General features: G+C 32.9%; 1 protein-coding gene across 1 annotated transcript in view; it reads left to right on the top strand.

Annotated features, from left to right (window-relative positions):
* The first annotated feature begins 2,560 nt into the window (after positions 1 to 2,560).
* The window catches only part of LOC137400462 (uncharacterized), a 35,930-nt gene continuing 10,533 nt past the window's right edge, over positions 2,561 to 27,957 (top strand). The window contains exons 1-8 of the mRNA XM_068086786.1: positions 2,561 to 2,650; positions 5,896 to 6,127; positions 8,830 to 8,981; positions 10,428 to 10,538; positions 10,905 to 11,113; positions 12,294 to 12,399; positions 13,409 to 13,534; positions 13,809 to 14,063. Of these exons, the coding sequence (XP_067942887.1) occupies positions 2,620 to 2,650; positions 5,896 to 6,127; positions 8,830 to 8,981; positions 10,428 to 10,538; positions 10,905 to 11,113; positions 12,294 to 12,399; positions 13,409 to 13,534; positions 13,809 to 14,063 (1,222 nt within the window). The 5' untranslated portion in view covers positions 2,561 to 2,619. The remainder of the gene's footprint in view (positions 2,651 to 5,895; positions 6,128 to 8,829; positions 8,982 to 10,427; positions 10,539 to 10,904; positions 11,114 to 12,293; positions 12,400 to 13,408; positions 13,535 to 13,808; positions 14,064 to 27,957) is intronic.

The raw sequence follows: 27,957 nt of genomic DNA, 5'->3' as shown, positions 1-27,957 counted from the left end.
ATCGGCAACCGCCGTGATAGAAGTACAGACCGTCAGCCAATGAATCGACTAGTCAATAGGGTTTCACTTTTCATTACGAAGCCTAACCATTAGCTAGACCTATCAAATTTTGTCTCTAACGAAACAACCTTGATGCCGATCACGTGAAACCAATCAAAACTCTTTTTGCTAAGCAATTTCATTTTTACTTACCGTATTTTTCAAAACAGGATAACCAGATCACTACTATCTTAGTGAAAAGAAATTTGCTGCATTCGTTCAATGCAAAGGAAGCGTCAGAAGTTTTGGGAGAGTGAGATTCACTAAACAATTTTGTACTTATCTTGTAAAAAGTTTTGTTCTGGAAAAGATGAATTTTACAGTAAAATAATATCTGTATTGATTCTAGATTAAATACAAGAGGTATATCCGATTTTCGAAAATCAGCTTTGTCAGAATAGCAAATTTAGTGCAGTAGTGAGTGAGATAAGCTAGCATGTCATTTCATTATAGAACGACCAGAGTGATGAGCGTATAATCTGACCCCTTAGTTTGGTAACTTTTTTTGTTTGAAACTTGACTTATACATGAGGAAATATGGTAATAATGCAACATTTTTATCTTTCCATGTATACAAGCCGATATATCCGACCTGTATACTTGAAGTAAAAGTCTGGAGTGGCATTGAATGGAATGTACATGCATGCTGCCGATATGCTACCAATAGTCAGTCTGACATATGTCGATGAAAATAACAAACTTACGTTGCATTTCAACAATAGAACTAATTTTCCTACTTGTTTTTACATTTTTCCATAAAAGAGCTTCCAACACAACAATAACAAGAAAAAGAATTGCCCAGTGTGACTCCAGTTGGCTGTAAAAGATAAATCATACAATATGTATTTTATATTTTAGTTTTGATCATAGCTTTAGAAGCAAACCTGCAAATGCTCTCTCTCAAGTTAGAGGTTGCTGTTTGATTACACCATAAATGAATATGTTTTGAACAAGGTTGACAACAACCAAGGGCCACGCTTGAATGACTTGTTTTCACGTCCAGCATCAATTTTTAGGCAGTGTGGCAGCGGAACTGTTTATGCATTTGCAAAAGCAATTGTAAGGGAGATAGCTTTGTTTTAATCCAGATCAATCTATCCAACTAAACAATTTTACGTTTTCCTGCATAAGTATACATGTGAGTGCACTAGAAACATCAATGTTTGTACCATCAATCAGATCCACTTCAATTATGGATCTTCCCAAAACAAAATATCTTAGCAGTTGGTGAATTATTTCACTTATGAAGCAATTTTATCTAAAGGTCCTTAATTTTCTTACACGAGCAAAGTATCTCAGGTGTTACCTTGATTCATGACTTTATTATCTAGCTTTCTCTGGACATCAGCAGTCATAGCTCTCCCCACTTCCTATAATCATGACTTTGCTTGGCTGGCTTTAACAGTGGTTTGTCATTACCTTCTGTTGAGTGTTTTATTGAGACACCATCTCTAGATAGCTGGTTCTTAGCTCACCGACGAGTTCCTTTGACCTTTGGTCAGGTTTCGTTTTTAGTCTTGCGAAGTTACTAGCATCCCGCCTCATCCACACTGGCTCGCAGATGGTGGGCCAGTTTAGTTACCGATCCCCCTACTTGACAAAGAGCAATTGTGGTTGTATGCCCTTCCTAACACCACCAATGGCCATTTTGTGACTCCAACCACTGACCTATATATCATAAGTCAGTGCCTTAACCACTGAATCACAATTGCTCCATCCACTTTAATTAAAATACAATGATTACATCATGACTAAGGGTTAAGTGCCAAATTCACCTTCTAACCACTGCTGTCCTTGGGCGATATTTTAGATTGAGAAACTCAAGTTTGACCAACCTATGTCTTCTATTCCTTAATTTCAAAGTTTCATGTGCATTATTTATGAGTGAAATTTACAGTTGAAGCAATTTTCTCTTTAAGCTGTTGGTGAGTCTCCTGACATTATCTACTATCTTCCTGCAACAAAAATAACCTAAGCCAAGTGTACAATTTTTAGATAGCAGTGTGACTTCTACAATGGACCAACTTTTTCTTTTGATTAGCGGTCTCTGTACTGGTTATCAATGTAATAAAGGTCTGCACCACGCTTCAACAAATTATGCAGAAAACTTATAGTAGGTTTAACTTCAGTTTTTTCTTCCTAAGATATCTTATTGTAGTACATTTCAGGGAAACTATTTCATAGTACTATTTCTTTTTAAATTCATGCTTGAATAAAACTGAAGCAAATGCAAATTGTGATTAAGCCTTAAAATGCTTCTTTAGTTAGGCCTTATATATTTGTACATATACCCTATTGTAAACAAACAAAACTCTTAGAAGATCCCATATCACAAGAGGAAACTATAAGCCTAAAATCAATAATCATGAGAGATTCTAGTAAACAATAAAATGCATAGAACTCACTAGACCATTTTGTTTTAGCCTAGGACACAATACATGGCTATATATAGCATCCCTGTGTGTCATATCCTGTCTGATCATGTGATTTCCTTTTTAGACACTTGTTATACATGGTTTGCTTTGGGTGATATGCTGCCTATCATTTGGGCAGCACATTTCTGGGGAACAAGACCTAAAAATGACCTCCAGGACCAACAGCCTCCAACTGGGTAAGTGTAGATTTTGAAATATACTGAACAAATTAAATTTATTTTTACAACAAACAGCTAATATTTTCCAAAAATTTAAAAAGTCACGATTATACATAATGAGCTTTCTAACTAGGCAAACAGACTGAAAATCATTTGATTGTCTTGAAACATTGCATAGACTATGTGTGGTTACAAAGAAGTTCATTCAGAATGTAAGTTAATATATAATAGGCCAATAGACCATGTTATCTCATTTCAACAAAAGGAACTTTGAGCCTCACAAAAGTTTCTTTCCTTTTAAAGGAACTACAAATGGTTTTCTTTAAAAAAGTTCTTTTAATTTCTGTTAATATCTGTTATTTGGTACAAGACTGATCAGAAACTGTTTCTTAACAGAGTTATTCAACACAGTAAGAAATTGTATTTATATTAGAGACAAAGATAAGCTATAGTATAGCTATAAGTATAGGCCATGTTATCTCATTTAAACAAATAAACTTTCAGCCTCACAGATTTTTTTTTCTTTTTAAGGAACTAAAAAGGGCAACCTTTTCTTTATTCTTTAAAAAAACAGTTCTATTCCTGCTACTATATGTTATTAGGTACAAGAGTGATCAGAAACTATTTTCTAACAGAGTTACTCAACATGATGAATAATTGTATTTATATTAGAGACAAAGATAAGCTACATGTTTAAAATACCGGCATATTTGAGCATTCTGTTTTTACATCCAATTTATAAATATATTGGCTTTGTATAAGGGTAAATCTCAATCAAAATGTTTTAGAGTTTTATGCTGAGAAAGAGAAGAACAATTAACAGATCTTAAGACATGTTAACATATTTTAACATATGTTAGTATACCTTAACATACATTAACATATTTTAACATTATGTTAGTATACCTTAACATACATTAACATATTTTAACATTATGTTAGTATACCTTAACATACATTAACATATTTTAACATAGGTTAGTATACCTTAACATACTTATATTTTAACGTAGCCTAAAATATGCTAATATACATTAAAATATTTTAACATAGGTTATCAAACATTTGTTAACATATCTTAACAAAGACTAGCATATCTTAACATGCATTCATATACCTTAGCATTGGTTAACATAACACATGTTTTTGTATTTTAACAAAGGCTAATATATATTAACAATGGTTCCTATTTTTTAACATAGTTTAACATATTTTAACATACATTCATATACCATTGAGAGTAGAATAAAATTACTCATATTTTACAAACCATGATTTGAGACAGGAAAAAAGCATAAAGGCAAATTATAACATGTAAAACAAATAGTATTGTCAAGTAGGCTAATATTTAAAGTTTATAGCTGATAATTATCTTTTCAAAAAACAAAACTACCTATTTATCGAGCTGAACAATTCTGTAGTAGAATTAGGACATGATTTGAAAAGAATATTGATGACTTGTTTTTATAGATACACTCTAAAAGCATATACCCGTAATAGTCTTTTATTGGAGATTTGTTGTAAGAAATATATGGAAAGATAGCAAAAAGAATATTTAAAAAAAGATATAGGGTACACATACACTTGACTACACTTGACTACTACACATCTATGTTGGCTTGTATATCAAAACAAACCTTTTTCAATAAGAAGGTTTTACAGAGAAATGAGCTTGAGAAATGACAGTAAATTTAGCGAGAAGAAACCAGTAGGCCTATATGTGTACTCAGCTCAGTACAAAAATGTCTTTAAACAATAGATTTATCTTCTTATTTTGTGTTCACTACTCTTTATTAGATTAACTTGTATATTAATTATTTTGGCAATTATTTACTTCAACATTATGCATTAATTTCATTGCACTTGACCATCATTACCAGAGATCATTATTAATACTTGTAGATTTCATTGAGATTGACATTTAGAATAAATATTATTTGATTAATAAATGCAATGGAATCACTCGAATAAGATAAAATCTCCTGGTCTGATAAGTGTAACTATTATTCATAGTGTAAACCATGATAAAAATAGACTTAAAAGTAGATACATGTGGAGGTTCTTGTTAAAGATACACTTGCACAGAGGTTTAGTAGATTTTATTATAAAGTATCCGTATTTTTATATTATTTATGATGATTTGTTTGATGTTTGAGGTCATCTGACTGCCAGTTTCAAGATTAAAATCGACAAAGCATGATCACAGTTAAAACACTCCAAAAAAGAAGTGACAAAATGAATTCAGTTGCTTTGCTGCCTGTCTCTTGTTATCGATATCGGCTATTGAGTTCAAATTGCAGCAGTATGTGTCTCTATTCTGTTGGTCTCCTTGCTGGAGTGCAACTATAGACGTCATAATCACACTTTCGCTTGAATTTTAGTGTTTTAATCTTAATCAAGTTTTGTCGATTTCAGTCTTGAAATATACTGGCAGTCAGATCATCTCAAACATCAAAAGCAATTGCAAAGGATAATAAAATACCAATAGTTTCCAATAAAATTTACTAAAATTCTGTGTAAGTTTACCTTTTAGCAACAAATTGCAACCTTGCTGAGACTACAATGTCACACTAGTTGGCATAGCATATGCTGCAGGTATATCAGCAATAGTAATATGTCTAGCGATCTCCTACTAACTTGTTGCTTTGAATGTCCAGCCTAGTTTGTACATTGTTGTAAACACCCAGTTGCTGATTAAAATAGAAAAATAGTTGAAATGATTGAACTTTTAAATTTAATTCATATTTTTAAAATTGGTAATTCTATATTTGAACTACACGTAAGCTGTGAAAAACTTGTCATTTTCTACAGAAATAATAAAATGCCTAATTGAATATACTAGGATCAAAAGGGCACAATGATCGATTCATATGTAACTGTACAATCAGAAACATCATTAATATATAACTATCTAATCAGAGATAGCATTCATATGTAGCTATTAAATCAATGACATAATTCATACATCACTATCCAATCATAGGTTGCATTAATATATATATATATATATATATATATATATATATATATATATATATATATATACGTACATTTGTATATGTACGTACGTATATATGTATATAAGTACATTTGTATATATATATCCAATCAGAGATAGCATTCGTATGTAACTATCTAATTAGATACATCACTCACACATAAGTGTCTAATCAGAGTCCTCCAAGAAATTTATTAATAAATTGCCCAGCTTACACTTTGTAATGGTTGTCACTCTGAAATAACAATAATCCCTCTAATTTTAGGAGGTATTTTGATAATCTTCACAGCAACCATTCTCAAGGCATCATTCCTTCGGTTGCAGTCTGATCCCAGCCAATGTAACCTTGAGGTATGGGCAAACATGTCCAGCTTATCAACACCCAGTTCTTTTATCCCGAGAAGTGCGGGAGAGTCTGAGGGGTACCTTGTTGGCACTTCAGGAGAGCTTGCTTTAGTCACTAAGAGTGATGTGGGGAATAATAATCTGAACGTACGGTAAGTCTATTTCTACATAGCACAAGTCTATGTCTACATAATCTAAGTTTATGTCTGCATAATCTAAGTCTACATAATGTAAGTCTATATCTACATAATCTAAGTCTATGTCTACATAATCTAAGTGTATGTCTACATAATCTTAGTCTATGTCTACATACTCTAAGTCTATGTCGACATAATCTAAGTCTATGTCTACATAGTCTAAGTCTATGTCTACATAATCTAAGTCAATGTCTACATAATCTAAGTTTATGTCTACATAATCTAAGTCTATGTCTACATAATCTGAGTTTATGTCTACATAATCTAAGTTTATGTCTGCATAATCTAAGTCTACAAAATCTAAGTCTATGTCTACATAATCTAAGTCTATATCTACATAATGTAAAGCTCGTTACAGTTTTGTCTCACAATGCTATCAGCCATATTGTTATGTGAGGCTTCTTTGTAGGCCCAAAAAAACTCTGCTTGCTTCCATGCCATGAAACAGACAATTTGCATGGTTTTAATTGATATAATTGTAACCTATTTAACTTTTTTCATTGTTTAAAACTTCATAAATAATACTAATTAAATTTTTTTGTATTGGAACCCGTCAGCTTCGGTTATGGATATATTAATTTAATATCTCTGTTTTTTAAGTATTTATGACTAGACCTACATGAGCCCATTTACCGTAAAACCTCTATTTGAACATCACCTCTATTTGATCACCACTTCCTTTTGACCGCCACCTTGTCTATTTTTGATCATTATGAACTTATAATATCAAGTGATCAGTATAAAAGTGTCCCCAAAATCGTGTTAATAATGAATCACTTACATCTATAACGAGCCATTCTCTTCTTGTCCAGCTTTGAAGCGTTTCGTTATTTTTGTTAAAATTTGAAAGCAACACCATAGCAATAACTAATAATTGTCTCAGGCTAATAGTATAGTTTTTAGAAAATGTATGTATATAAAAAATGGTTTACAGTTATAATGGCAGATGAAAGGTTAGTTTTAGACTAAAAGTTGTGTTTAGCCAGCAAAACTTGGAGGCATGGGCATTTGGGCTAAACGCCATATGTAAAAGTTTTGCTCCTCAAAAAAATTGTTCGGACACTAATATCGACTAGTTCAGTAGTACAGAAGAAGACTGGAAGTCAGAAGACATTGTGGAAGGTATTGAAAAATCAGAAAATGTTTGTTCCATCGAAAGCAGCAATCAGAACGTAGCTAGCAGAGCAAACATTTTTGTTTTTAATTTTCGTTTCTGAATGTATTATAAGTATGGTTGTTTATGTCACTTATTTATGAATATATATTTGTAAAGTTTGATAGATTTTTATAACATAATTTGTAAATTTGCAGATTTATAGCCCGTTATTTGATAACATAATTTTAGTAATCTGATCTTACAAAGGATCTGCACTCGTAACTCTTCATCTATTGCACATGAAAAGCTAGTTTTGGCTGCAAACTGTAGCAAACATGTCCAGCAGTGGGATGAGCTTTGACAAGTTACAGGGAAGCTAGCAGATTGATTGCGTCCAAAAAGTTTAATATTGCTCCACCGGAAATAGAGGTAGAAATATAGATGACATTCGCTTCACCCGTAAAAAGGCTAAATTTATTTTCTCAAAATTCTGATAAGCCATTCAAAAAATACAACGCCAGCCTTTATTTAAACGCCGCCTCTACTTGACTGCCACTATAAAGGAAAGGTCAAAAAATAGAGCACCATGGTATTCACTAAGTGGTTTTACAGTCCTATGAATATCGTAAGATACATTCATGAATTATATATTTGTTGAACATCTATATCAAACACGAGGCTTGAACTATCACTCCCTAAGTGGTTCTACAGTCTTTTGAGTATATAAAGTTACATTCATGAATTATAAATTTGTTAAAAATTTATATCAAACATGAGGCTTGAACCATAACTCATCATATTAAATTGTCTACATCGAGACATGCAGACTTTGAGACTTTTCGCTGTTTAATAAATTTATTGATTTTAAAACCATTTGTTCATAAAAACATAAATATTTTATGACTCTCTGCTAGGCTTAACTTTGTTTTACTGAGGCTATTAAAAGAGCCACTTCACAACTTTATATGAACTCGGGCTAACCTGAACAGCCCATGAAAATTTACCGAGGTTAAAAATTAGATACTCGCTAATGAAACCATAAGTTTGCAGCTATTTGTTTGTAATTTTTAGTATGATTTTTACTGATAAGTAAAAGAGTGAGCCATAAAATTTCAGGCTCCCAGGCTACATTTCTACTTAAATTTTACAGTATTTGAGCCCATTTATATGAAGTGTTTCGTATCATGTTTTTCCTATTACCTTGCTTTTTTATAAATGCAAATATTACTGTCTGACAGATTCTAAAAGCAATGTGCAAATATGAGCAGGTACTTACTGCATTTAGGCATATGGTCTTTGAAGGTCATCCAGAGGTTACATAAAAATGTTACTAAACAGAACTGTTTCCAGTATAGCCTAGAATTCTGCAGCTATTATAAGCTTTACAGCCAAGTATTTACATAGCATTGTTTCTATACAACTATTATGAAGTTAAACAACTCTATATCAAACTCTTATATTTGAGAGACATCAGGCATTTTTTATCTTTGTAGAATTAAATGGTTAATTTCTTGAGTTTACAAAAACACCATCTATTAAGAACTCAATCTTTATGTTAAAGTGACGCTGGTGTTGATGTTGGAGGAATCGCTCTGGATGAAAATGATAATGTGTTATTCACTGAGACTTCTGAGTATTGCATCAAAAAGATCCTTGAAGCAACTGGTACAATAGAATGGGCTGGCAGTTGTGGAACATACGGTGATGTTCTCGGTAAATTCTAAACATAACTCAAGTTGATGTATTCTATAAGAGGCATACGTAGTTACTTGAACCCTAGCTGTAGGAACATCAGCAGTGGGTGCTTGAGCATGTGACATCCGATATGCAAGCTTTACTGAGCTTTATTTTTCATGAATTACTCTGTTGCTTCTATTAGCCAAAATCTTTGTATTTTCTCTTTTATTTAGGGCTCTTTTTTCCAGTTTTAAATTTTTACATGTTTTCAATTTTTGTATTGGCTGCATTCGTGTCACAACAACTCCATCTGATATAGTTTCTCCTTTTGTGTTCCGATTGGCTTCCCAAAAATAGTTATCCGCTCTTCATGAAAGTGCAAGAAGAGGGTTAGCTTAACCATTCCAACTAGTTTTATTAGCGCTGCCCACCCATGCTGTAGCTCTGTGTGCGTCAATCTGTCACATGCTACCTGTAAATGTTGCCTGTAAATACCTGCCAACTGTTTGTATCTGCTGTATCTATTCTTGTTTCATCTACATTTTGAATTACTCTTTCTACAATAGATCTGTGTTTGAAATTCTGATGTTGGCAGCGCTTACTCTCGTTCAGCCAGGATTATCAGTTTTTTATTGGCTGTTGAGTCGACATTGTTTATCCACACTCAGGATTTGTTGAGATCCTCTTTAATTGTGTTTCCATGATGCGGGTTCGGAGTTGTGTGCACGTCAAATTACATAAGTTTTCAACATTGACATTCAACATGGACATTTGCATGATGCAGATTACTGTCAGGGTTATATTAGAAAATGACAAGACTGCATCGCTAATTATTGAACCATAGGTCGAAAATTAGCGACGCAGTCTTGTCACGTATAGCAGCATTCAGAACATTAGAGCATGCGAAACTGCTCAAATTGAAATAAAAACAATTGAAGAGTAAAAATGTTCAGAATTTAATAGACTGCTGTGCATTTTTCTGCACATCATCCGCAAGTGCCGTTTCTATCATTCGCAAACAACAAAACATTTGATAACGATTTGCGAGCAACAAAACTCTCTTGACTTGGGGATTTTCGCCATTTCCATTTTGTTGATGAGTTTCGGATTGATACAAACATCATGGAGACACAGTGACTGTGTGATAACTATCAGCCAAAGACATTTCTAATCTTTTTAGCTCCTACTCCAGCTCTTTATCTGCAGAACTGAGTTATCTGTGAAAGTCACAGGGGTAATTAAAGCTGGAGAAATAACTTGTCTAAATACTTATATAAACCAATCAAGTAAAGCCGACATCCAAAGAACATGTCCAGGCTCAATACAGTCTGCAGAGAACCACAATTTCACCAAAACTAGATCATTAGAAATCTGTTTTTTCAGCAAAATGCGATTACTTCTCATCTTTGTGTCTTCTTTTATAAGCACATGCTAATGTTGCTCCTTCACTTTGTTTTATCAAAATAATGTCTAATGTTTTAGGCACAATGAGCGATGCTAGATTTGGTCAGCTTTATAACATCGCTGCCAACGCTGAAAGAAATAAGTTTTACGTGGTTGATAGAAGAGAAGTAATTAAAGTGATCGAACCTGGTGAGTTTACATTTTTACATTCACATTGCAAATATAATGTAATAACAAAACCTGCAACCTTTACTAAGAGCCGTGTCCAACTGAAGTCACGGTAAGAGTATTAGGATAAAAGATGGCACCACACAATGAATGAACCCTGATAGTCAGATTCCCAACCAAGCGCACTACCATCTGTGCCACTCAACTAACTTACCAAATCTAAGAATAATTGTGCACATAGTTATTACACATGATGATTTCTCACGACGCATGGGACTGCCAGCATACGAGTGAAATGATAATAAGAACTGTGTCTGTTTGTCATTTGTAGTTTTAAAGTAGTTTTTAGTTTAATACCTTATTGTTTCTTTTAGTGTTGTTTTGTAGAAGATGATAATGTAGAGGAGAAGGTAACAGGTATAGCACAGTTGTATGCATTGGTGGTAGCAAGCAACGGGGACCTGTTCTTTGCTGGTCAACAAGCCCTATACAAAATTTATGAAAATTCAGACATTGCAGAGATTGTTGCTGGAGCTCCTAACCAACCTGGGCATGATGATGGTACACTAGCGGTGGCTCGGTTTGAATACCTGATGGTAAGTGTTTTCTACAAGTAGGTGTACATGGCAAGCTGCAGCTCAAAGTTTATTCATATTAACTTAGTTGACAACTAGTTGATTTGTGCTACTGACTACTTCCGCTCCTTCGCAACTTTCGCATGTCACATTTACACAATATCTTCTGAACATATTATTAACTCCTTTCTTACGCTTTTTTTCAGCTGGGAAATAATTAATTTTAAAAACTTAGCTATCTTGGACATGGGCTGACATTTTTTACTATAATTTAAAAACTATTGATCCAGTTGCTACGAAGTAAAAATGAGAGTGATCAGTACTCATCACTTGGAAGCTCTGCTAGTAATGGGTTTATTAAAAGCATTCCTTTGCTTAAAATTATTTCTAACATCCACTCAACTCATTAAGCCATTCTGGTTGAACAAATTCTTTTTCTTGACTTGATTTATCTGGTACTTGCCGTGATTCTACCTGAACCTACATTCACCTACCTTCACTTGTTTTATACATCTGATGTATGGTCTATTATTATGATCTCACAATAAAAGTTGATTACAAATATGTATCATATTCTTTTACAATATAGAAGGAGCTGTCATTAGTTTTTGTGTTTACAATGTGGTCCATCTGTGCAATAAGTATAGATATGTGTAAGTAATGTATGTCACATATTTGTGCCATAAAATGTTTTCGATATGATTTGAAATAGAAATATTGTCTTTTATGCTTGATTCATTAATGACACATGAGAAGACAATCCTAACTATAATTATCTTAATATATTGGAGGAATTACTTTAATCATAAGCTGTGTAGAAGGTGATTAACAATAGTTTGAGTTGTTTACTCCTACTCCAAAAGCTGCACAGTTAGTTGTAAGTGTATGGTTATGTCAAATTTGTCTCTTCCTGTATGAACAATATTTCAACAATTTTTGCTCCGCCTCTTAGTGGAATACTTTTTTATTTTAGAAGTGTGCTAATCCCATTGCACGAAACAGTCTTTTTGAGAGTGTCAAAAATTAGGCCAAACTTTATACCTTGTAAGTGACTGGTCTAGTTTTTTTTTCTGCTCTATACTTGAAAAATGTGCAAATCTCAGCTCTTTATAAGCTGTATTTGGAGCTATGCACACCTGTACTAAACTCTGGAGCCTGTGTTGAATAGATGATTAGGTTTGCTTTGCAACTTATACTGTAGGGTCTCGTCATTCTTGAAGACTACGAGTGGATTGTCGCAGCTGACTCCGCAAATTCTTTGCGGATCATTGACTTAGAGGATGAGACAGTCAGCACCACTGCCATAGGTAGCCATATAATTTATGATGTTTATAACTGTTGTGACCTCTTTACGATTATTATAGTAGAAACCCATTGATTCCCATTGACCTTGCAATAGCCGAGTTGAAATCGATGACTTCTCATAGGTAATTGGTGGCTTGCTACTTTTCAACTGTAGCAAGAGTGAGATGTCTCCAAATCAAAAGTTTATAAATATTAACTTCTGTAAAGCAAAGTAACTGTTCCAATATGTTATTTTACTACATGAGTCTTATTGTATTTCTGATATTTAATGATCATCAGTTCAGGTACATGTGAATGTTACCATTTATCAATTTTCTTGTTGCAAGAGACGTGTAAGCGATTCAACCATTTTTTTGCAAAGGTAAACATAGTTTAACTTACCTTTATGATTTAATAAATTTATCTGAAATAAGTTTGTATTGATTGGCTCAACTGTTTCTGACTGTGATTTGGTGTTTATTAGAGTAAAGCTGCTAGTATACATTGTGAACTCTATCAATAGGAATTGGAGCTTCATGTTTTGCATAAATCACCAGATGATTTGATATAGCAAATAAACAATTCGCAATATATCACGATATTATTATCATGTAAAAAAACTTGTAAACTTTTATTAATATTTTCTTGTTTATTTTAACTTAAACTCAAACTGTTTAGTATTTGTAAAAATTAGAAGCAGTCATCTTATTAATGTTCATGGAAGGCCATGGAATGAGTGTATTGTAAGAGTAGAAGGCCTGCGCGTTTTAGTTCCAGTATCGCCCACTCTGAAAATCGTCAGCTATGAGTTAAATTGCCATTACAAAATTATGCCATTTACACAATTATTATAATTTTTATTTATGCATCATTACTTTAAATGGTGGCAATTTTTAAATGGTCTACTTTAAGAATTGTCACCAAACAATTAAATCCTCATATAGTAAAGCACTAATAGGAAACAGGTTTAACTGTATTGTACAAGCTTTAGAATGTGAACCATAAACTGCTATCTACAACTCTGAATTTTAGGATCTGAGGATATCACTGACTGCACTTTAAATGATTGCAAACTGAAAAAACCTCTTGATATGCGGCTGGACAATGGTTGGCTGGTTATAGTCGACGATTACATGATTAAGCGTATCACGTGTTCAGGTAAAACCTTTTTGTTATAATATAAATGGAAGTCTACGAGCTGTCAGCTGATAATAAAACTTCTTTGAGATTCGTGTGAGCTGTCTGTATTGCACTGATTTTCAGATAATTCAGGCGTTAAGGGTTTTACACTAGAGGGTGCCAAGATTTAACCTTTAGCTGTCGCTGACCTTTGATATAAATACATGTTGGTGCAAAGAATGGCATTGACCTTTTATTTTCCTTTCAAGTTCCTTAGCTAGCTCTAATGCTACCACTGAATCTGTTATAATAGGCTCACTTCTAGCCACCACAACACCAATCACAACACAAGCTCCCACAACAAGCACTACACAAGCTCCCACAACAAGCATGACACAAGCTCCCACTACTACGAGCACAGCTCACGTAACAACTGCAACATCACCAAATGATCTTCAAGCCAATGCAACGACGGTTTCATTCATCTACAAGTATTCAGTAATTAGAGAGAGAACTGCAACAGCCATGGTAGTAGCGAAAACTGGACCTGATCAGTTTATCTGTTCAGGTACAATGTTGGAGAGTTTCAACGATTGAATGATCATTTCGTAAATGTTGGTAATAAACTGGCCAATGAGTTGCCACTTTCCGGTATTCACTTTTCTAAATTTATGGACAACTGTGTAAATGATATTGATTTTAGCTTCCAGATAATTGACCCCTACCAAACACTGCAAATAATTGATTCTTTCAGTCTTCCTAAAGCAACCGGCTATGATAGGATTTCTCTCCGTGCAATAAAAGAAAATAAACTAGTCCTAATTCCAGTTTTAACACATCTTATAAATCTTGTTATACAACAATCTAATTTCCCAAATTGTTTAAAAATAGCTCGCGTGACTCCATTATTTAAAAAAGGAAATAGAACAGATCCATCTAATTACCGGCCCATTTCCATTCTTCCTGCTTTATCAAAAATTTTAGAGAAATGTTTGTCTTTGCAAATACGGGATTTTTTAGAAACCAATAACATCTTGTCGCCTAAACAATTTGGTTTTAGAAAAGGTAAAAGCACCACTACAGCAATAAACAGTCTAATGGAATTTTTATATACTAATTTAGATCAAAGTAATATAACTCAGGGCGTATTTTTGGATTTTTCAAAGGCATTCGATACGATTAATCACAAAATTTTAATTGACAAACTTTTTTACTACAATTTTAGTGTAAAGTCTTCCTCTCTTATTCAAAGTTATCTCCAAAATAGATTTCAATTTACCAAAACAGATACTGATTGTTCGCAAATGAGGGCAATTACGATTGGTGTCCCACAAGGATCAATTTTAGGACCCCTCTTATTTTTAATTTTTATAAATGACTTAGTAAATGCTGCACCTGCTTTGGATTGTATTTTATTCGCAGATGACACCAATATATTTTCAACAGATAATTCTAAACTCCAAGAGGAATTAAATATTATTAATGAATGGTGCCTATCAAACAGACTCATTTTAAACAACAGTAAAACATTTCAAGTAGTTTTCAAAAATCCGTCTAAAAACACTCAAAATTATAATCTAAGCCTTTCTTTAAACAATTCTCAACTACAAATCAAAGATTCGACTCAATTTTTAGGTATCACGTTAGACAACAACTTGACTTTTAAAAAACACATCCAAAGTCTCATCAAAAAACTTAATTACATATTACTAATATTTCGTTTCATTCGCCCCTACCTAGACAAATCAACCATGATCAATTTGTACTACAGTTTTTTCTATTCTCTTTTAATTTATGGAATCGAGTTTTGGGGCCACGGCAACAAAACTGATTTAAACAAACTTTTAATCATGCAAAAAAAGGCAATCAGAATAATACTCAATTTTAAACCAAATCAAACAGTTTCCAAAAATTTTAAAATTTTAAAAATAATGCCAATTGAAATTTTATTCCAGTATCGCCTGCTAATGTTTTTAACAAATTCTTTCCCCATGGAAGAGTTGCAAGATTTTATGATAGATCATTGTCAAGATACCCGTTTAAAAAGTAAAAATCAATTAAAGTTGAAAAAGTGTTTGTCTTCTAAGGGACAGAGATCGATATTTTTTAGTGCAATGAAATTATATAATAAATTTTTGAGTGATTGTGCGGGCTCTGCTCCGGGTCAGCTGAAGGCGAAGTTGGTAGGGCGCCTGTGGGCGTCCTGGGACTGTCCTTCCTGACTCTGGTGCTCCGGAGTGTGCGCTTATCGCTGATTCTGTTTCTTTTCCTACTGCTTGCTGGGGCTGCCTTGACTCTAGCCTCTGGCTATCTGGCATGTCCTATTGCTACTCTGTATTTTTTTACTCATATTGTCATGTTATTATTACGCAATAAAAATCAAATCAAATCAAATCAAATCAAAACACCTATCAAGTGAAAAACTGTTTGTTTTTCTGTGTGAAAGTGTCAAGTTGTGAGTGCTTAACCTACACTCAAGGGTCGTGCATTGTTTACACATTGTAAAAGTTTTATTAGATGGCTGCTAACTTTCACAGCCTCTGGTAATAAACACTTAGTAGACTGTTATAGCTAAGATAGAGCTTCATCATGCAAACTAAAATATTGCTTTTGGTAGTTGCAATAAAAATAGCAGTTTTTTTGGAGACAAATATGATTCTTTTTGACTATATAGTAAAGAACATATGCAAATATACATGTAGTATTTTTGTGGTCATAGTATGTTTAAGCTATATGAATATTCACAGCTAGTTAAGGTGGTTTATGTGAAGTTGCTTATTAACAGTATTTGTATGAACTGGAATATTTTCAAGTTGGGACTATGTAGTGAAATTGGAACAACTAAAGCTGGAACAAAAAAGTGTGTCTTAATGAATAAATGTTAATAGAATTGAGACAAATAGTCTTTTGATCATGACAAATAGCAGCAGGTGCTCCTGATATTTACAAACAATAAAGCTAAAAAGTTAACAGCTAAATCACTTTAAATGCAAAATTTTGGCAGTAATAAAAGAAGCTATATTAATCATGTAACAAAAGTTTTGGCTTGAGTCAATCCAAACGGTTTGAAAGTATATAAAAAAAGTTTCATGATTTAGCTTGAAATGCTTTTGCCAGCGGCTGCCTCAAACAGGCATGCAACAGTTGATAATCAATCAAGTTGATAGTTCAGTATTTTAAAGGTCTGTCAAATATTACCTTCTTGAAACAAAAAGATGTTATACAAGCCAACATCATCTTTAGTCTAGCTATCAGCACAATAATAAAATTGCAAACCATATAAACCTCTTGATAATACCATTGATTAAAAGCCATCAAATAAATATTCAACAATGCACAACTAAGTCCAAGTCAGATGTACAATGATGTCACCAGTATTTATTGTAAATATATGTGTATATTGATATTCATATTAAGCATGCTAGTGTACTTAGCCATGAACTAAAAAGTAGTAAACTGTTATGTTCTTCTATGAATATTGTACCAGTTTATGTGTTATCAAGATTCAACTGTATTCTCTGCTCTCTTGCATGAAACTGAATAGTATGGTAAAAACTATAGAATTCAACGCAAGCACAGTCACGGCTAATGGGAGTATGATAGCTTTATAAACATATATGTGGGAAAGTCAGTTTTTATACAAACATTGAGTAGTATTCTATTGCTATGAGAAAATAACATCATCAATGTCAACATACAACATCCCTTTCCATGTTTAATTGAATTTCGTGCACGAGTATAGAATTTGCATATACCTCTGAGGATACAGACAATTGCTACTACAGGCACCAAGAAGAATGCACCAAGCAATGCCAGCCCCACTGCACAACCAAAAACCAAACCGAAGCCCAAAACTCAATGATGCAATTCTCAAGCTACCAAAAACCACCTGGCTTGATGCACAGTGTACCCCGAATTCCAAAACTAACTCATACTGAGACTGCTTGTATGTGGATATTTGCCCAATGATAACAACTTTTATTACTATGAGAGACTAATACGAATGCCCAAATTTTCTCTTCTTTTTTTTCTATTTCTACACCACACCACTATTCCTACAGGAATAATATGACTAGCACTACTTTCTATTCCTACTCAACTAAATTCACACAAAAGGACACGAATGGCTAAACAATGACTAATAGGATTTCCATACCGCACAGGCATATTCCACACCCCAGGTGGCCTGATTGGCGTATCAAACTTAGCACTCTGATCTTCTTCTGGTGCTGCTGGGTTGCTACTTCGATCTGTAATATTACCTGCATTATCAACATTACCTACACCACTAGAAGCTAAACTCGAATCAACTGAAAAACCGTTGTCAGTAGCACCTAGTCGACTACTCCGCTGAACAAATCGTTTAAATTCCGAAACGTTTCTACACATTCCTTTTCCCCCGGAGTTCTCTACCACCACCTTTGGACCATGCTTTCCTACAACCTTTTGTTTCAGTAGATGAAATGTAGAACTAAGCTTGTCAGTCTTGGCCTGCCTTACCAAAGCTTCATCTCCTACAATGATGTCATCTTGTGACCGACCTTCATTTGTAAGAGTCCTACTTTTCTCCTTTGCTAATGCTTGATGATCCTGATGTTCACCATCTATAGATTCCTGTCTCTCAAGGCAGGGTAACTTTGTCCTCATTGGTCTTCTCGTTATTAGTTTGCCTAGAGCTACACCAGTCACTGTATGAGGTGTGGAATGATATGTTAACAGACACCTAAACTCAGCTTTGTAGTTCTTACCGGACATATGTGCTATCTTGAGACTTTTTAACGGGTCCTGCTCTGCCTTTTCACTGTTCCATTAGCAGCAGGCTACAAAGGGTAGTTGATAACAAAAAAATATTGTAACTTGGCAAAAACTTTTGGAACTGGCTGCTGAAAAATAGTGGACCATTATCAGTCCTGGCATTTAAAGGAACACCCCATCGACATATTACGGAATTGAGGGTAAGGGTTTGAAGGTTGATGTTAGCAGCATAAGTGCAGGCAAGCTAATCAAGTCCAATTACCACTTCATACCGGCAAAAAAATGAAAAAAAAGAAAAAATCTTGGTTTTGTTCTGTTCACAGAACCAGTATTGGTTTGTAAGGTGTTATATACAGCACCATGATTATAGTACAGAAACTACCACACAATACTCACATGATATTCTATAATTACCAAAGCTATATTAACCAGTAAAAGACTTTCTGATGCTTGATCCCTTTTTTTCATGCTACTAGTTAAACTGCCAGCACAGGCTGATGCTTGAAGTGCCACAGTTAATACTAGGTCAAGTTCCTTTTTACCGAGATCAAGGTGGTATAACAGTCTAAAACAATTGCACATATTTCAAGCGATGCCATAAAGAAAATCTATAGCGAAGCTATTTAAACAATACTGAATAAAAAAATTTATATCATATAGAAAAAAATCAATTAGTAAAATAATAATCAGAAAAAGGTGATTTTTTATTGTTACTTTAAAGAAACGTAAATGTAGAGTCAGAAATGTGTAAGTTGATAAAGTGATATTATGATATGGTTTGATTTATTTGAGTCTTTCATTTTTATTACTTTTGTATTCTATTGTGATTTTCCATCAGCTTTTTTTCATTTAAAAAGTTGTAATGTTTCAAGAAATTTCAGATGTCATATGTTAGAAATTAATTTATATGTCTAGACAAATATTTGCTCAACTTTATGTCCTGTGTCGCAGTATTCGTCTGTAGGAATGATCGTTCATTGTTGCTTGACTGTATATAATTCATTTTAGTCGACAGGATCTGATCGCTTACCAGTTTTATATTACTAAAATTACTATATACTTCTTAAAACCATCCTAGAGTATTAACTTTTTTGTAGTTGGCTGGTGGTACAACTACTGCAGCTATGCTCTCTTGAATGGATTCTACTATAGCGGAGGTTCGTACACATCTTCAGGGGGTTTCTATTATAGAATTTATTGGAAGGATTGGCTTGGCTTTGGATACTCCCTTAAATATACCAGAATGTTGGTTTCTCAAAAATGGGATTAAATGAATTTGGCGAGGTAGCATACAGACAGATAACTAGAGCTACCTATCAAACTAAATAGAGGTACATAGAGCTAGCTTTCTGGTTTGTAAAATAAGTAGGTGTGTGTGTTTGCGTGCGTGTGTGTGTGTTAAGAGCTAGGTGTTTGTCTATGTATATATAGGAGCTATAAACATTCATATATCATTTAGAAGTATGTTATTCATATAGAGCAATAGTACCAGATGTTTTACGTGAATTTAGCAAAATAACTTACATTATATTTTGCCTTAGGCTAGTACTTATAAGATAACTTTTGTACACTATTGAACAGCTGTTGTCAAATCACTCTATGTTCCTGAGTTTAATAAAATGTTTTTACAGTTTTATTTCTTTTGCTTTTTCTTGTATTTTATCTGTTGCTTTTTGACTTGGCATTGTTGAATCTTTGCTTTTGCTAATAAATAAAATCTCTATATACTTCTCAATTTAAGTATATAAAAGTATGGAGTGAGGGTACTGGTCAAGAAGAGACTCGCTAGTACATGTTCTATTTGAGTAGTTGGCTGCGTACCACCATCAAAAATACTATTATACAAACTATGTATGTAGCACACCACCAAAAAAATGTTTCATGGTACACCAAAGCATTTAATTAAATGTATAGATGGTGCAAGTATTCTGGAGAATTTCATTGTACACGATTGAGTTAATTATGCTTTTCCTGTCTGGAAGGAAGCTTTGGCATTCTGAAAACATCTCCTGCGTTGTCTCAGTATTTGTCACGTCTGTATATTGATTTACAGTTTCTCTTCTTAGCACTTTCCAAAAGTGCCTTTTAGCATGTTGAGATCCTAACTCATAGCATTAAATGTATATGTTGGCAAACAACTCTTTAGGAGGATTAAACTTGTTTGTTATAAATATAATCTCTCAGCTCTATGCCTGGACTGATAGGTGCCATTGTACGCAGTGTCTATTAGATCATATACTTTATGTTGTTGTGAGTGAGTGATAGTTCCTGGAAGTCGATTTTTAAAAGAGGGTAATTTTTATCTTTTTATTACTCAACTGCCAACTTCTTTTGGTTGATCAATTGATTCTTTGCAAGTACTTGATTGGCTGCAGTGTAATAGGGTACTAATGATTACCCAATATGACTCAGTACTGTGACCTATGAATGGCCATATTGAGCTGACCTATGAATGGCCACTTTTGAGCTGAAGTGTCAACGGAAGCTAAAAACAGAAAACACCAAATGTCTGCAGGTGAAATAAGCTGCAAAATTATTGAACTATTAGGAGCCTGACAGTGCCGACTCTATTACATATAAGTGCACTTGAGACATACATGTAAATGTTTGTTAAATCCTTTGTTTCTGTCAATCCTATACCTATTTCTATTATGCATCTTCACAAAACAAAATATCTTAGTAGTTGGTGAATTACTTCACTTCTAAAGCAATTTGTCTAAAGGTCCTTAATTTTCTTACTTGAGCGAAGCATCTCAGGTGTTACCTTGATTCATGACTTGATTATTACCTTTATGATTATGACCTATGAATCATAAGCCAGCCTTAACTACTGAATCCCGATTGGTTCATCCACTTTAATTAAAATACAACGATTCTATCAAGACTAAGGAACAAGTGCCAATTTCACCTTCTAACCACTGCTGACCCTGTACTATATTTTAGATTGAGAAAGTCAAGTTTGACCGACCATATGTATAATATTTCTTAATTTAAAACTTCATGTGCATTTTTTGTGAGTGAAATTTGCATTTGACGTAATTTTCTCTTTAAGCTGTTAGTAAGTTCCCTGACATCATTCACCTTTTTCCTGCAACAACCAAAAATCTGAAGTCGAGTGCAAACTTTTAAATAACAAAGCGACTTCCATAAAGGGCTAGTTTTTCCTTTGATTAGCAGTCTCTGTACTGGTTATCAATGTAATAAACGTCTGCACCACGCTTCAACAAATTATGCAGAAAGCTTTTAGAAGGTTTAACTTTGTTGATTTTTCCCTAAGGTATTTTATTGTAGCCTATTTCAGGGAAACGATTTCATAGTATTATTTCCTTTTTAATCCATGCTTGAATAAAACTGAAGCAAATGCAAAATATGATTAAGCCTCAAAATGTTTCTTCAGTAAGGCTTTATTTGCATATATACCATAGCCGTGTTGTAAGCAAACACCATCCTTGGAGGATCCCATATCACAAGAGGAAACTAAGGCTAAAATCAATAGTTATGAAATATTCTAGTGATCTTTACAAATGCATAGATTTCACTAGACCAACTTAGTTTAGCCTAGGACACAATACAAGGCTATATATAGCATCATGTGTGCCTTATCCTGTCTGATCATGTGACTTCCTTTTTAGACACTTGTAATACTTGGTTTGCTTTGGGTGATATGCTGTCTATCATTGAGGCAGCACATTTCTGAAGAACAAGACCTGAAAATGACATCAAAGATTAACAGCCTTCAACTGGGTAGGTGTAGAGTTTGCAATATACTTAACAAAATAAATACATTTTACAGCAAACAACTAATCTTTCAGAAAAAAAAAATAAAAAGTCATGATTATACATAATGGGCTTTTCAACTATGCAAACTGACTGTAAATCAATTGATTGTCTTAAAACATTGAATAGACCATATTTGGTTACAAAAATGTTCATTCAGAATGTAAGTTAATACACAATATAGACCATGTTATCTCATTTCAACAAATGAACTTTCAACCTCACAAGATTTTCCTTCTTTTTAATGGAATTTAAAAAGACTTAAAAAAAAACGTTCTTCTTCTGTTACTATCTGTTATTAGTTAAGAGACTGATCAGAAATTATTTCCTGGCAGAGTTTTTCAACACAATGAGTAATTGTATTTATATTAGAGACAAGGATAAGCTACATGATTAAAATACCGGCCTTTTTGAGCATTTTGTTTTTACATCCAATTTATACATATATGGGCTTTGTAAGGGGTAAATCTCATTCAAAATGTTTTAGAGCTCTTTGTTGAAAAAGAGAAGAAAAATTAACAGATCTTAAGACAGGTTGACATATTTTAATATAAGTTAGTATGTCTTAACATACATTAACATATTTTAGCATAGCTTAAAATATGCTAACATATGTTAGCATAATTTAGGTATGTTAAAATGGGTTAATGTATGTTAACATATCTTAACAACATTGGCAAATATATTTCAATATACATTCATATACATGTATCTTGACATTGGTTAACATAACATTTCTTTTTTTATTTCAACATTGGTTAACATAAATTAACATAGGTTCATATATCTTAACATAATTTAACATATCTTAACATACATTCATATACCTTAACATTGGTTAACATATTTTCACATACATTCATGTACCTTTGAGAACAGAATAAAACGACTCATTTCTTACAAACTATGACATAAAACAAAAAAAAGCATAAAAGCTAATTATAACATGTAAAACAAATAGTATTGTCAATATTTGAAGTTTATACCTTATGATTTTTGTTCCAGAAAACAAAACTGCCTATTTACCAACTTGAAGGATTATGTAATAAAATTAGGACATGACTTGAAAAGACTTTTGACAACTTGTCTTTATAAATACGCTCTTAAAACATGTATTAGCAATGCTCTTTTATTGGAGTTTTTTGTAACAAACATATGAAAAGATCGAAAAAAATCTAGAACAGATATACATTTATTTGGCTTGCATACAAAAGCCAATCTTTTTCAATAAGAAGGTTTTACATACAAATGTGCAAAAAGGAAGTTTAACAGGAAGAAAAACCGGTAGGCATATATTTGTACTCAGCTCAGTACATAAATGTCTTTAAATTATAAAATTATCTTCATATTTTGTGTTCACTACTCTTTATTAGCTTTACGTGCATATTTATGATTTCGACAATTTTTTACTTCGACAATATATATTTTTTTATTGTGTATAAATATATATATACATATATATTGTATATAGAAAAACATTCATGCAAATTTATTCATAGTTTACATAAGAAATTCAGATTTATATAAAAAATTGTTCATGTACTAATACGAATACCCAAATTTTCTCTTTTTTATTTTCTACTTCTACACCACACCACTATTCCTACAGGAATAATATGACTAGCACTACTTTCTATTCCTACTCAACTAAATTCAGACAAAAGGACACGAATGGCTAATCAATGACTAATAGGATTTCCATACCGCACAGGCATATTCCACACCCCAGGTGGCCTGATTGGCGTATCTAACTTGGCGTATCTTCTATATATAGCAGATACCTGTATATATAGAAATCTCAAAGTTTGTATGTAGTTCAGTATCTCCAGCTAAAATCATAAGTTAATATTTTACATTTTGCTGGATTTGAACTCATGAAGATCACAACCGCATGTTTGGAATCCAATTGCCATCCCCGAGTTTATGATTGCTGTAACAATCACAGTTATAACTATATACCTGTATACACCCTTTTCTGAATAGCATGCACTAAATGACGTATTACAATGTAATTGAAACTCTATGAATTCTATTAGGTTCATGAGAAACAATGGTTTTTCATGTTTTTTTGAACTTCTATTTCCGGTTTTTGGTAGGGTTCAATTACTAAATCACCGTCAAGGCCAATACCTTTTACGCGGATGATGGTAATATTTTGAATAGGAATAGCCTCCAAGTTCTTTCCGTTTGGTCAGACAAAAATGACTGAAATCTCATTTTTACATTTTCACCAGACTCGAGTGGTACCAGTACCATCGTATTCAAAGTTTTGATGGATAGCTTTTACTGGAATAGTAACCATTTTATATACACAAACCTTCAGGCACAAATTGTTATTATTAATTCAACATATTCAGGATTTTATTTTGTCTTTTTAGTTCTTATTCATTGCAGCATAACTAAATCATCTTTTATTGCAATCGTAGTGAAACAGACTTAATTTAGCTATTACTTGCTAAATTTGAAATTTGAAAGTTACAATTGCTTGAAAAAGTTTAAAAACGTTTACGTTTGTTATAGCTTTTTCCTAATTTATTTGAACTGCGCAAAACGCTTTTCTCATGATATTAAGTTTGAAAGTTAGAACTGTAATTGTTGTTATAAGTTAAATAAGAATTTTTGTGCAGACTTTTATTAACCAAGCAATGCCGAGCATTAACTTAGTATTTATATATATATGTTTATGTATATTTTCCTTAATACATGTATTTATGTATATGTTTATATATGTAAACAGTTAAAATGCATTGTTTTAATGGCATTATGCATTATTGCATTGCACTTGATATCATTGTCAGAGACCATTTTTAATACTTGTAGATTTCATTGAGATTGACATTGAGAATAAATATTCCTTGATTAATACATGCGATGGAATCACTCAAATAAGATAAATTCTCCTGATCTGATAAGTGTAACTTTTATTCATAGTGTAAGCCATGATAAAAATAGACTCAAAATTTGATACATGAAGAGGTTGTCGTTAAACATGAACTTACACAGGGATTTACTAGATTTTATTAGAAAGTATTGGTATTTTTCTATCAGTTGAGGTGATTTGTTTGATGTTTGAGGTCATCCGACTGTCAGAAGGTTTCAAGATTAAAATCGACAGAACATGATCACAGTTAAAACATTCATAAGAGAAATAATGAAACAATAATAATAAATAATAATAATAAATGTGCCGAAGTAAGGTCACTAGTTGCTTGGCTGCTTGTCTCTTTTCATTCACAGCAGCTATTGAAATGCTGCAGGTAATCATACCTGCAATGGTAATGCCTCTAGCAATCCCCTACTAGCTTGTTGCTTTGAATGTCCAGTCTAGCTTGTACATTGTTGTACACATCCAGTTGCTGACAAGTTGAAAAATGGTTAAAATAGTTGAACTTGTAAATTTAAGACACGCTTTAATAATTGTTAAATGTGTATTTGAACTAATTTGTGAAAAACTTGTCATTTTCCACAGAAATAATGAAGTGCTTAATTGAATATGCTATGATTAATAGGGTACAATGACCGATTCTAATCAGAAACATCACCCATGTGTAACTATCCAATTAGAAATATCCCAGACATTTATTATATTAAATTGCACAGCTTACACTTTGTAATGGTTATCACACTGAAAAAATAATAAACCATTTGATTTTTAGGTCTGTTGATAATGTTCACAATGGCCATTCTCGAGGCATCATTCCTTCAGCTGCAGACTGATCCCAGCCAATGCACCCTTGAGGTATGGGCAGACATGTCCAGCATATCAACACCCAGTTCTTTTATCCCGAGAAGTGTGAGGGGATCTGAGGCATACCTTGTTGGCACTTCAAGAGAGCTTGCTTCAGTCACTGAGGGTGTTGTTGGAAATCTGAACATAATGTAAGTCTATGTCTGCATAATGTAAGCCTATGTCTACATAATCTAAATCTATGTCTACATAATCTAAGTCTATGTCTACATAATCTAAGTCTATGTCTACATAATCTAAGTCTATGTTGACATAATCTAAGTCTATGTCTACATAATCTAAATCTATGTCTACATAATCTAAATCTATTTTATACATAATGCAAGTCTGTCAACATAATCTAAGTCTATGTCTACATAATGTAAGTCTACGTCTATAAAATGTAAGTCATTGTCTACATAATCTAAATCTATTTTATACATAATGCAAGTCTGTCTACATAATCTAAGTCTATGTCTACATAATCTAAGTCTATGTTTACATAATCTAAGTCTATGTCTACATAATGTAAGTCTATGTCTACATAATCTAAGTCTACATTCACATAATCTAAGTATATACCTACATAATCTAAGTCTATGTCTACATAATCTAAGTCTATATCTGCATAATCTAAGTCTATGTTTGCATAATCTGAATCTATGTCTACATAATGTAAGACTATGTCTACATAATCTATGTCTATACCTACATAATCTATGTCTATGTCTACATAATCTAAGTCTATGTCTACATAATCTAAGTCTATGTCTACATAATGTAAGTCTATGTCTACATAATCTAAGTCTATGTCGACATAATCTAAGTTTATGTCTACATAATCTAAATCTATGTCTACATAGTCTAAGTGTATGTCTACATAATCTATGTCTATACCTACATAATCTATGTCTATGTCTACATAATCTAAGTCTATGTCTACATAATCTAAGTCTATGTCTACATAATCTAAGTCTATGTCGACATAATCTAAGTCTATGTCTACATAATCTAAATCTATGTCTACATAATCTAAATCTATGTCTACATAATCTAAGTGTATGTCTACATAATCTAAGTCTATGCCTACATAATGTAAGTCTATGCCTACATAATGTAAGTCTATGTCTACATAATCTAAGTCTATGTCGACATAATCTAAGTCTATGTCTACATAACCTAAGTCTATGTCTACATAATCTAAGTCTATGTCTACATAATCTAAGTGTTTGTCTACATAATCTAAGTCTATATCTGCATAATCTAAGTCTATGTCTACATAATCTAAATCTATGTCTACATAATCTAAGTCTATGTCTACATAATCTATGTCTATACCTACATAATCTATGTCTATGTCTACATAATCTAAGTCTATGTTTACATAATCTCAGTCTATGTCTGTATAATCTAAGTCTAGGTCTACATAATCTAAGTTTATGTCTACATAATCTAAGTCCATGTCTAAATAATCTATGTATTTGTCTGAGCTCGTTACAGGTTTTGTCTCACAATGCTATCAGTGATATTATTATGTAATAGATTTTTGATCGACCTTAAGCAACTCCGCATGCTTCCATGCTATGTAACAGACAATTTGCATGGTTTGAATTGGTATATTTGTAACTTATTTAGCTTTTTTCATTGTATAAAACTTTATAGATAGAAAATACTATGTAAGTTTTTTGTATTGGAACCCGTCAGCTTGGGTTATGGATATATCAATTTAAAACCTCTGTCGTGTCTTTTCATGTATTTATGACTTGACCTACATGAGCCCATTTACCGTAAGACCTCTATTTGAACACAACCTCCTTTTGACCGCTACTTTGAGTATTTCTGATGTTTATGAGCCCATAATAGTAAGTGATCAGTATAAAAGTGTCCACAGAATCATCATAATAATGAATCGTTTTCATCAATAACAATTCATTCTCTTGTTGTCCAGCTTCAAAACTTTTCGGTTTTTCTCCTGTTAAAACTTTGAAAGCAACACCATAGCAATAATTAATAACTGTCTCAGGCTATGAATAGTTCCTGGTTTAGTGGGGTCTTGATACTTCGAAGTATAGGTCTATAAAAATGGTTTACATTCACGATGGTAGATGAACGGCTAGTTTTAGGCTAAAGGCTTTGTTTAGCAAGCAAAACTTTCATGCTGGGCATTTGGGCTAAACGCCATATGTAAAGGTTTTGCTCTGCC

Source organism: Watersipora subatra, chromosome 7 (assembly GCF_963576615.1).
Source record: "Watersipora subatra chromosome 7, tzWatSuba1.1, whole genome shotgun sequence".
NCBI lineage: Eukaryota > Metazoa > Bryozoa > Gymnolaemata > Cheilostomatida > Watersiporidae > Watersipora > Watersipora subatra.
This window is presented reverse-complemented; position numbering and strand designations above follow the sequence as displayed.